The 11751-nt window shown below is 47.8% G+C and overlaps 1 protein-coding gene across 1 annotated transcript in view; it reads right to left on the bottom strand.

Annotated features, from left to right (window-relative positions):
* Positions 1–525: 525 nt before the first annotated feature.
* USP14 (ubiquitin specific peptidase 14) overlaps positions 526–11751 on the bottom strand; it is a 95949-nt gene continuing 84723 nt past the window's right edge. The window contains exons 12-16 of the mRNA XM_075314474.1: positions 10029–10121; positions 9688–9816; positions 8902–8956; positions 2349–2456; positions 526–1236 (exon numbers count right to left, since the gene is read on the bottom strand). Of these exons, the coding sequence (XP_075170589.1) occupies positions 1085–1236; positions 2349–2456; positions 8902–8956; positions 9688–9816; positions 10029–10121 (537 nt within the window). The 3' untranslated portion in view covers positions 526–1084. The remainder of the gene's footprint in view (positions 1237–2348; positions 2457–8901; positions 8957–9687; positions 9817–10028; positions 10122–11751) is intronic.

The raw sequence follows: 11751 nt of genomic DNA, 5'->3' as shown, positions 1-11751 counted from the left end.
GGTCTAATACTCTGCATTGCTTTTGCATTGAAAGGCATTAGATCTGCTAATCTCACACAGGTAGGAGTTGTGTCAGATCCTGCTCATGCCAGGATCTTACAGGCCACCGTAGCCAAGTCACCCCGTGACCATCACTTGGCCTGGGGTCGACACTGTGACCATCATGACGCCACAATTGTATTGTGCCTATTGGAGTACAGAGGGAGTCCTTTCCCTCTGTTAAGTAGATACATGCCGCTGTCACTATTACCAGTGGCATCTGAGGAGTTAAATGCCCACGAATGGCGCTACCAGCAATGGTGGGAGTTACCACAGGGTGTCAGCTATGATATATAGTTGACCCGCTGATGATTTTGCCAGTTATGCTTGTGAGCCAGCATGGTCAACAGTGCTGTTCATGTATGGGAATTTGTAGGAATGCAGTTCACGCTGCGTCATAGGGCACATGTTGGGAAGGGGTTAAGTCTATAATTATACGATGTAGTGAATCATTACTTGAGAAGGAGAATTAAAAATCTGGAGACAGAAACTGATCACAATTTTATTCTGAAGTCACCAAGATGCCAACATTGGCCTGGGCCAGATAGTCAGATGAAGCTGGACACATGATTGTGGCCAGGTTTTAAGTCATGGGAAGCAGCAAGGTTACAATGAGGCAACACATATCCTTCCTCCTTCCTGGCAGAACTGTCAGATAAGGCGATGGCAAGTACTGTGGTATAAACCATGCAATAGTAACAATGAATGATGTAGGTGTGCAATAAATATTGTCTTTTCATTAACGCGTAAAAAAATAGGTTTTAGCACCACCAGGCAGTGGCTGGACATTTAGTCATTTTACCATTCCAATTTTAAAATTACGTTAAGACAATAGGAAAAAGGTCGCTGAAGCTTTTTACAGCTCTCTGAGGAGGATTATCACAGTTTGTGCATCAAAGTGAATTGAACTATACAATTCACGTCTTCCTCTAAGATAAAAAAAAAAAAAAAAATGAAAAAAAAAATTCTGGGTCATGTAATTCTAAATTGTAGAACATTTATTTCACACCTAAGGAAAAAAAAATGACTAAAATGACAAGTGTCATTATTGTTCGGCTTCTTCTTCAATAGCTTCAATTCTCCTGGGTCCATATAGAAGAACGTATGCTATATGCCAGTCTCCTCCGCCTGACAACCTCAGTATGTCTTCTGGAGATACAATGCTGACTTTATCATCATCAAACTTAATCCACTCATCTAAAAAGGGAGAAAGCATAAGAGCATAGGTAAAAAATGTCAGGCAACAGTATACAATGGCATTACAGAGGGCATCTACCAGGATAATCCTGTATAGGTAGAACATATAAAGGAAAAATCCTTGGATAACATCATGCAGAGGCAAAAATTATATGAATATATGAACATGGAATTTCTCTTTTTAGAGCAGTTAAAAGCACATTTGCAATAAAACCCAAAAAATGCCTGGTAAGGATGCGGGGAAAGTGGCTTAATTATAAACTGGTTACACAACTTGGGGAGTAAGGCCTAAGCCACACGGCATGAAAATCGGTGCGAGTGGAGTGCGATAATGTGCCAGCACACATGAGCGATTATTTTTTCAGCCCTAATCAGACCGAGAAAACAATTGCAGCATGCTGTGATTCTAATGCGATCCTTCTTTCGCACCCATTCAAGTGTATAAGGAGAGAAAAAGATCGCACTGCACTCGCAGTACACTGGTGTAATGCGAGTGCAGGGCGAGAATGGCAATAGCTGGCTACGGATGAGAGAAGGAGATAAATCCCTCCCCTCCTCAGTGCTGTCCCGCCCCCAGCAGCCGAGATCCGTTCGAACGATCGGACCTCAGTCGCAGGGACACTCGGCTCTGCTGTACTGCCAGCGTGAGCCAAGTGTCATGCGAGGGGATCGCAGTAATCCCTGTGTGGCCCCAGCCTAAAAAAGAGAAAAAGCAAACCTTATAAAGAAATATTATTAAATGAATCAGCGATTCAATTTAAAAAACATGTACCGTATTTTTCGGACCATAAGACGCACTTTTTTCCCCCCAAATGTTGGGGGAAAGTGGGGGGTGCGTCTTATGGTCTGAATATAGGGCTGCGGGGAATGCGGGTGCTCCGGTGGAGCGGGTCATCAGGGGCACAAGCAGGCTGCAGCAGCCTGCCGGGACCACGTGGATCCGCTCATTTAATATGCACGCCCATCCTCCCGCCCATCATCTCTCAGCGCTAAAGCAGGCACTGACAGGTGGGCAGGGTGATGGGCGGGGACGCGCGCATAGTAAACAGCCGGCCGGTGCGTCTTATAGTCCGAAAAATACGGTATAATATCAAAAGTGAATTTTTTTTTACCATGTTTCCTCCTGACCCACGAGACGTAGTGTCCTGAAGAACTTGATCTTCCCTGATGAGTAAGAACTGCCTGCAGCTCATAATAACCACAATTGTTGGAACCAACATCTGGAAAACAGAGACAGTAAGAAATGGGAGTGTGAAGAGAGCAAAATAAAGAAGGGAATTTTGTTTACTTACCGTAAATTCCTTTTCTTCTAGCTCCAATTGGGAGACCCAGACAATTGGGTGTATAGCTACTGCCTCCGGAGGCCGCACAAAGTACTACACTTAAAAGTGTAAGGCCCCTCCCCTTCTGGCTATACACCCCCCCGTGGGAGCACGGGTCCCTCAGTTTTAGTGCAAAAGCAAGAAGGAGGAAAGCCAATAACTGTTTCAAAAACAAATTCAATCCGATAGACAATATCGGAGAACACAACTTATCAACATGAACAACATGTGTACCCGAAAAACAAATACCCTAAGAAAAAACCAGGGCGGGTGCTGGGTCTCCCAATTGGAGCTAGAAGAAAAGGAATTTACGGTAAGTAAACAAAATTCCCTTCTTCTTTTTCGCTCCTAATTGGGAGACCCAGACAATTGGGACGTCCAAAAGCAGTCCCTGGGTGGGTAAAAAGAATACCTCGTGATAGGGCTGTCAAGCAGCCCTTTCTTACAGGTGGGCCGCCGCCGCCTGAAGGACTTGTCTACCTAGGCTGGCATCCGCCGAAGCGTAGGTATGCACCTGATAATGCTTGGTAAAAGTGTGCAGACTCGACCAGGTAGCCGCCTGGCACACCTGCTGAGCCGTAGCCTGATGCCGTAATGCCCAGGACGCACCCACGGCTCTGGTAGAATGGGCCTTCAGTCCAGATGGAATCGGAAGCCCAGCAGAACGGTAGGTGTGAAGAATTGGTTCCTTGATCCACCGCGCAAGGGTGGATTTGGAAGCTTGCGACCCTTTGTGCTGACCAGCGACCAGGATAAAGAGTGCATCCGAACGGCGCATAGGCGCCGTGCGGGAAATGTAGATCCTGAGTGCTCTCACCAGGTCCAACAGATGCAAACCCTTTTCAAATTGGTGAACTGGATGCGGACACAAGGATGGTAAAGTGATATCCTGATTGAGATTAAAGGAAGATACCACCTTGGGAAGAAACTCTGGTATTGGACGCAGAACTACCTTATCTTGGTGAAACACCAGGAAGGGAGATTTGCAAGATAACGCCGCCAGCTCGGACACTCTCCGAAGAGACGTGACCGCCACTAGAAAAGCCACTTTCTGTGAAAGCCGAGAAAAAGAAATCTCCTTCATAGGCTCGAAAGGCGGCTTCTGGAGAGCAATTAGAACCTTGTTCAGATCCCAGGGTTCCAATGGCCGCTTGTAAGGGGGAACGATATGACAAACCCCTTGCAGGAACGTGCGTACCTTAGGAAGTCGCGCTAGGCGTTTCTGAAAAAATACGGATAGCGCGGAAACTTGACCTTTAAGGGAGCTAAGCGACAAACCTTTTTCCAACCCAGACTGCAGGAAGGAAAGAAAAATAGGCAATGCAAATGGCCAGGGAGAAACTCCCTGGGCAGAGCACCAAGATAGGAATATCTTCCACGTCCTGTGGTAGATCTTGGCGGAGGATGGTTTCCTAGCCTGTCTCATGGTGGCAACAACTTCATGAGATAAACCTGAGGTCCCTAGGATCCAGGACTCAATGGCCACACAGTCAGGTTCAGGGCCGCGGAATTCAGATGGAAAAACGGCCCTTGAGACAGCAAGTCTGGACGGTCTGGTAGCGCCCACGGTTGGCCTACTGTGAGATGCCACAGATCCGGGTACCACGACCTCCTTGGCCAGTCTGGAGCGACGAGAATGGCGCGGCGGCAGTCGGACCTGATTTTGCGGAGCACTCTGGGCAACAATGCCAGAGGTGGGAACACATAAGGTAGCTGGAACTGCGACCAATCTTGAACTAAGGCGTCTGCCGCCAGAGCTCGGTGATCGTGAGACCGTGCCATGAAAACCGGGACCTTGTTGTTGTGCCGTGACGCCATCAGGTCGACGTCCGGCATCCCCCAGCGGCGACAGATCTCCTGAAACACGTCCGGGTGGAGGGACCATTCTCCTGCGTCCATGCCCTGGCGACTTAGAAAGTCTGCTTCCCAGTTTTCCACGCCTGGGATGTGAACTGCGGATATGGTGGATGCTGTGTCTTCCACCCACGTCAGAATCCGCCGGACGTCCTGGAAGGCTTGCCGACTGCGTGTTCCCCCTTGGTGGTTGATGTACGCCACCGCTGTGGAATTGTCCGACTGAATCCGGATCTGCTTGCCTGCCAGCCACTGTTGGAAGGCTCGCAGGGCAAGAAAAACTGCTCTGATTTCCAGAACATTGATCTGAAGGGTGGACTCTTTCTGAGTCCACGTACCCTGAGCCCTGTGGTGAAGAAACACTGCTCCCCACCCTGATAGGCTCGCATCTGTCGTGACCACCGCCCAGGATGGGGGTAGAAACGACCTTCCCTTTGACAATGAGGTTGGAAGAAGCCACCACCGGAGAGAGTCCCTGGCTGTCAGAGAGGGAGACATCCCTGTCGAGGGACGTCGACTTCCCATCCCATTGGCGGAGAATGTCCCATTGTAGAGGGCGCAGATGAAACTGCGCGAAAGGGACTGCTTCCATTGCTGCCACCATTTTCCCTAGGAAATGCATGAGGCGCCTCAAGGAGTGCGACTGGCTCTGAAGAAGAGATTGCACCCCTGTCTGCAGCGAGCACTGCTTGTCCAGTGGAAGTTTCACTATCGCTGAGAGAGTATGAAACTCCATGCCAAGATATGTTAGTGATTGGGTCGGGGTTAGATTTGACTTTGAAAAGTTGACAATCCACCCGAACCTCTGGAGAGTCTTCAGTGCCACGTTCAGACTGAGTTGGCATGCCTCTAGAGAGGGTGCCTTTATCAGCAGATCGTCCAGATACGGGATCACAGAGTGACCCTGTGAGTGCAGGACTGCTACTACTGCTGCCATGACCTTGGTGAAGACCCGAGGGGCTGATGCCAGCCCGAAAGGAAGCGCTACGAACTGCAGGTGTTCGCTTCCTATAACGAAGCGTAGAAAACGCTGATGCTCTGGCGCAATCGGTACGTGGAGATAGGCATCTTTGATGTCTATTGATGCTAGGAAATCTCCTTGAGACATTGAGGCGATGACGGAGCGGAGAGATTCCATCCGGAATCTCCTGGTTTTTACGTGTTTGTTGAGCAACTTTAGATCCAGGACGGGACGAAACGACCCGTCCTTCTTTGGCACCACAAACAAATTGGAGTAAAAATCGTGACCTTGTTCCTGAAGAGGAACGGAAGCCACCACTCCTTCCGCCTTTAGAGCGGCCACCGCCTGCAGCAGAGCATCGGCCCGGTCGGGCGGTGGAGAAGTTCTGAAGAAACGAGTTGGAGGACGAGAGCTGAACTCTATCCTGTACCCGTGAGACAGAATGTCCCTCACCCAACGGTCTTTGACCTGTGACAGCCAAATGTCGCCAAAGCGGGAGAGCCTGCCACCGACCGAGGATGCGGAGAGCGGAGGCTGAGAGTCATGAGGAAGCCGTCTTGGTAACGGTTCTTCCTGCTGTCTTTTTTGGGCGTGATTGAGTCCGCCAAGAATCTGAGCCTCTCTGATCCTTTTGAGTCCTTTTGGACGAGGAGAATTGGGACCTGCCTGAGCCTCGAAAGGACCGAAAACCAGACTGACCCCTCCTTTGTTGGGGTTTGTTTTGTCTGTGTTGAGGCAAGGATGAATCCTTACCCTTGGAGTGTTTAATGATTTCATCCAAACGCTCCCCAAACAATCGGTCACGAGAAAAAGGCAAACTGGTTAAGCACTTCTTGGAAGCCGAATCTGCCTTCCATTCTCTCAACCATAGGGCTCTGCGTAAAACCACGGAGTTGGCTGACGCCACCGCCGTACGGCTCGTAGAGTCTAGGACAGCATTAATCGCGTAAGACGCGAATGCAGACATTTGAGAGGTCAATGGTGCCACCTGCGGAGCAGATGTACGTGTGACTGAGTCGACTTGCGTAAGCCCAGCTGAAATAGCTTGGAGTGCCCATACGGCTGCAAATGCTGGCGCCAACGACGCTCCAATAGCTTCATAGATGGATTTCAACCAGAGCTCCATCTATCAGTGGCATCTTTAAGTGCCGCTCCATCTTCTACTGCAACTAAGGATCTAGCTGCAAGCCTGGAGATTGGAGGATCCACCTTGGGACACTGGGTCTAGCCCTTGACCATGTCAGGGGGGAAAGGATAGCGTGTATCTTTAAGCCGTTTGGAAAACCGCTTATCAGGATAAGCGTGGTGTTTCTGGATTGCGTCTCTAAAGTCAGCGTGGTCCAGAAAAGAGCTTAATTTACGCTTGGGATATCTGAAATGGAATTTCTCCTGCTGTGAAGCTGACTCCTCCGCAGGAGGAGCTGACGGAGAAATATCTAACATCTTATTGATGGACGCTATAAGATCATTCACTATGGCGTCACCATCCGGTGTATCCAGATTGAGAGCGGTCCCAGGATCAGAATCCTGGTCAGTTACATCCGCCTCATCACCCATAGATTCATCCCGCTGGGATCCTGACCAGTGAGACGAAGTTGAGGGCCCCTCATAGCGAGCCCGTTTAGGGTGTCTGGGACTGTCGTCCGAGTCAGAGACGTCACCCTGGGGTGCGTGTGACACCCCCGGAGCACGGAAGTGTTCCAGTTGAGGGGGACCAGGGAGCAATGATTCAACAGTGTCCGTGGTCTGAGTTACTGGTCTAGACTGCAATGTTTCAAGAATTTTAGACATAGTCATAGACAATCTGTCAGCAAAAGCTGCAAACTCCGTTCCTGTCACCTGGACAGCATTCACAGGTGGTACACCCTGGGTCACGTCTAGCAGAGGCCCCGGCTGTGCAAGTGTCACAGGGGCCGAGCACTGCATACAATGGGGGTTAGTGGAACCTGCCGGTAGAGCAGTCCCACATGCGGTACAGGCAGCATATAACGTCTGTGCCTTGGCACCCTTGCGTTTTGCGGACGACATGCTGTTGCCTCCTTGTAATCTAGGAGGGTATATAGCCGAGAACACCAGCGACCGTACAGTGTCAGTATTTGCAAACACAAAATACCAGGTACACAAACGGCACAAGTGGGGGTGAGCCCTTGAGGGCTGCTTACCGCCCGCTGAACAGCGGGTATGAGGCCGTAGAATCCCGTGTCTGGGTCTCCCCGTCTCCCCTCTGCAGCTCAGCGTGCAGGCAGGAATGGCTGCCGGCGTCCTGTGAAGAGGGGCGGACCGTGGGCGTGCCACAGACAAAAGTGCGGGAAACTGCGTCCCCCTGTGCCTAGTGTGAGGGCTGGAGTATGTAAAAAAGACTCCAGCCCTCAGCGCTGATGCTCTGTACAGCGTCCCGCCCTCCTCCTGACTGGCAGGTGCGGAGGCGGGCACGAGACGAACTAGGCCGCAAAAGCCGGGGACTGTAGTAATAAGCGCGGCCGAGATATATGCATGGCCAGCGCGGAAGTCCCCGGCGCACCACAAGTCCCAGCCGTGTCACAGTGCGACTGACCCCAGCGGCCGGCGCGACCGTTCGCCCTGATCTACCCACTCAGCCGAGCTGCAGTGAGGAAATGGCACAAGCGCAGCAGCGCTGATGTCCCCGGCGCACTAACACACCCAGCAATGCTGCGGTGTGCGCGCGTATGCACGGGGACACAGAGTACCTTGACGGAGCAGGGCCATGTCCCTGACGATACTCAGCTCCATATCCAGCGGCTTCTCCAGGGGCTGCGGATGGAGCACGGTCTCCTGTGCCTGGAGACCGGTAAATCCCACTTCACCCAGAGCCCTAATGGGGGTGGGGAAGGAATCAGCATGTGGGCTCCAGCCTCCGTACCCACAATGGGTACCTCAACCTTAACAAACACCGCCGACAGAAAGTGGGGTGAGAAGGGAGCATGCTGGGGGCCCTATATGGGCCTTCTTTTCTTCCATCCGACATAGTCAGCAGCTGCTGCTGACTAAACAGTGGAGCTATGCGTGCGTGTCTGACCTCCTTCGCACAAAGCAAAAACTGAGGGACCCGTGCTCCCACGGGGGGGGGTGTATAGCCAGAAGGGGAGGGGCCTTACACTTTTAAGTGTAGTACTTTGTGCGGCCTCCGGAGGCAGTAGCTATACACCCAATTGTCTGGGTCTCCCAATTAGGAGCGAAAAAGAAATACATTTTTTAGAAACCAAGTATAAGAAAAGCAAAACCGAAATCTAAGACCCTACATAAATTGAATGGTGCTCAATGAATCACTGAACTCTATTGCCCCATGAATTAACTGGCGTTTTGTATACTGGTCTTAATGAAGCGAGTGCTGGAGTAAACAAGATGTGCTAAATCCATTACGTGAGCAGTTTTAATGCATTTGGCTCCTCTATCAACTATCATGCACCATTAACGGAAATGTATACAAACAGTGAGAAACAAAGGGTAACAAACCACATAGGAGTATATCAAAAACAAAAATTAAAATCTAGAATACTATGGACTTACCATCTGGAAAGGAAACTGGTTCATATTTAACTTCTTTTTGTTTCGCCTGGCTTACCTAACATTAAATAAAGACGAGAAAATCATCATTAGGGCGATGTACTAATGTGTATACACAATACTACCTGCCACAATAGTTTAGGAGGCCTGACTAACCATGTAAACATAAAACAAGCTAAAGATGTAACCTGGCTCTGCTCACGCCTTCATCAGGAGTTGAACATGACCTATGACATGTATTTGCTGGTTCTGGTGTGAGCAGTAGATCGCGTGCCCGTGGCATATTCATTTTAATAGGACAGGTGGCATAAGATCTGACAAGTTTCATTTGGTGCCAGGTAACTTTTTCTTGCCTAGAATTTTTTTTTTACTAGTTTCAGTTTCCAATTTCCGGGGGTATTCTGTGGAAACAATCTCTTGGAGCCTCTGACAGATCTCAAGAAGTCTATACAAGACTCCACATATGCATGTAAATTCACAAAAATCGACGCATTTAGGCCAGGCAGCGATCTTCATCCATTGCGTAGCTAATCTACTTGTATAATGCTATGTTCTACCGACACTCACATGTAACTCTAGTTTAGTTGTGAATGTGTTTGGGTCTACATCTGCAAGGTCTGACAACCCAAGTCCTCTGAAAGTGTACAGTAGAAGACAAGATAATTACGTACAATGGGCTGCAAATGATTGTCAGTCTCATCAAAATGATCCTTTTTTTTCCAATGGAGACATCTGGCAATTCATTTATAAAAGGCTCTCCTGCAAACACTGGAATTATCATCTACTTACCTTAGGCGGCTGTCCTGAACCTTTCTTATCCTCCAGATCCTTGAACTTTGATCGATAAGGGACCATCTTTTCCTGCAGATCCGGTGTGCATAACTCGAATATATCCAACATCAGAGGAAACTTGACATCCTATGTCGAACAGAAAAAAAAAAAAAAAAATGATCTATCTATCTATCTATCTAGACTTTAAGGTTGACATTATCTTGCTGTCTTTATATAGGAGATGTCACTGTGTCTAGGTCCAAATTAAATGAGCTTCAAGTGGAAGGCATGAGTTTCCAGCACTAATCTGCTGGGACACATTGCATCCAACTTTCTAAACCACAGTGATACAAACATACCTTAAGAACTTTGGCATTTACAGACTCCTTCTCTTTATAAAAGAACCGCACCATCTGAATTGTCAGGTAGGCAGGTAAACGGCTTATTCTGGACTTTGGAGAGACCAAAAATAGGTGAAAATGAAATTCTAAGAATATACAAAATACATTAGAGCACTTATATTCAATTCTAAGATATAAGATTCTTATAATTAGTAACCCTAAAATAAAGGGATTGTCAACTGAAAGGTCTCGGATATTAAAATGCAGATCTACTGCAGTTGTTAACAACCAACTTAGGCCTCATTCACTCATCAGTATTTTATCAGTATTTGCCAATACCTGGAGAGTCTCAAACACAGAACATGTGTCAATCTTTCCATTATATAAAGTTCCACTCATGGCTTTGACATATAATCACTAATGGAAAAATATGGAGATGTGAATGAGGCTTAAGAGTGAATTTCCGAAGCCCTATTAGTTAGCAGTGCACAATTAAAGGGAATCGGTCATGTCAAAACGCTATTAACCTGCAGATATGTGAAGATTAATAAAGTTATATTTCCGCCTGTCCCGCCACATTGAAAGCCCGGCTACCGCGAGGAAATTAACCTTATTCCTGTCGGCAGCCTCGGGCATTCAGAGGTGCAGTCGAAGCAGTTTCCATCACCGTTCAGTACAGAGTGAGTGGTTTGGATTTTTGTACTATGTATGTGCGTGCATATATACTACAATCTACGCGACCCAGAAGTCACTTGTGCAATATAAATCCATGAAGCATCACAACAAGGCTCTATAGACTTACATTGTAAAAGAGACTTCCGGCTCAAGTCTAGAGAAAACCGGACAGTCTGAAGAGCCATGACATCACTGAGAAAAGAAACAGAGAGGTTCTGGATACTGGAGAAGGTACCGGTAGGTGAGAATATTAACACAATTACATACACACAGCCTTAATTTATATATTAAAAAAAAAACCCCAACATTTTATGAGAGTGCTTCTTTAATTTCATTTTATTAAAATAAAAAAAAAAAAAAAAAAAAAAAAAAGCTTTTCTCAGAAGTAGCAGAAGGGATGTGGTTTGTACACAGATCTGCAATGGTGGGAAATATCTAAAGTCTTTTGGAGCGCAAAGGAAACCGGCTATAGACAAGAAGTGCATCCATTCAGAGCAAAGAAAGTGCATTTCTGGAGTTATACTGATACATGAAAGACAGTGCAGACCGCAGCACCCTGAAAAGAAACCTGACAACCAGCATGTATTACAGAGAGGGACACGCCTACAAGAGGAAAATCTAAAATCTGGATCAGGTAAAACTGGATATCAGGAAATCTGAGAATGAATGAAGATTGCAGATTGAATCTCGTTACCGTTAATACAATTTCACTAAAAAAGAGAATTTTGTTACTTACCGTAAATTCTTTTTCTTTTAGTTCCGTATTGGGAGACCCAGACCATGGGTGTTTCGCTTCTGCCTCCGGAGGACACACAAAGTACTACACTTAAAAGTGTAGCTCCTCCCTCTGAGCTTATACACCCCCTGGTGAGCCAGTCCTAGCCAGTTTAGTGCAAAAGCTGAAGGAGAATAGCCACCCACAAGTAGAACCGAGTAAGAGCCGGAACAACCGGAGACTCTGTCCACGACAACAGCTGGTGATAACACACGGAACAAGAAAATTGCCAACAGGCAACAGGGAGGGAGCTGGGTCTCCCAATACGGAACTATAAGAAAAAGAATTTAC

This window comes from Anomaloglossus baeobatrachus, chromosome 6 (assembly GCF_048569485.1).
Source record: "Anomaloglossus baeobatrachus isolate aAnoBae1 chromosome 6, aAnoBae1.hap1, whole genome shotgun sequence".
Taxonomy (NCBI): Eukaryota; Metazoa; Chordata; class Amphibia; order Anura; family Aromobatidae; genus Anomaloglossus; species Anomaloglossus baeobatrachus.
This window is presented reverse-complemented; position numbering and strand designations above follow the sequence as displayed.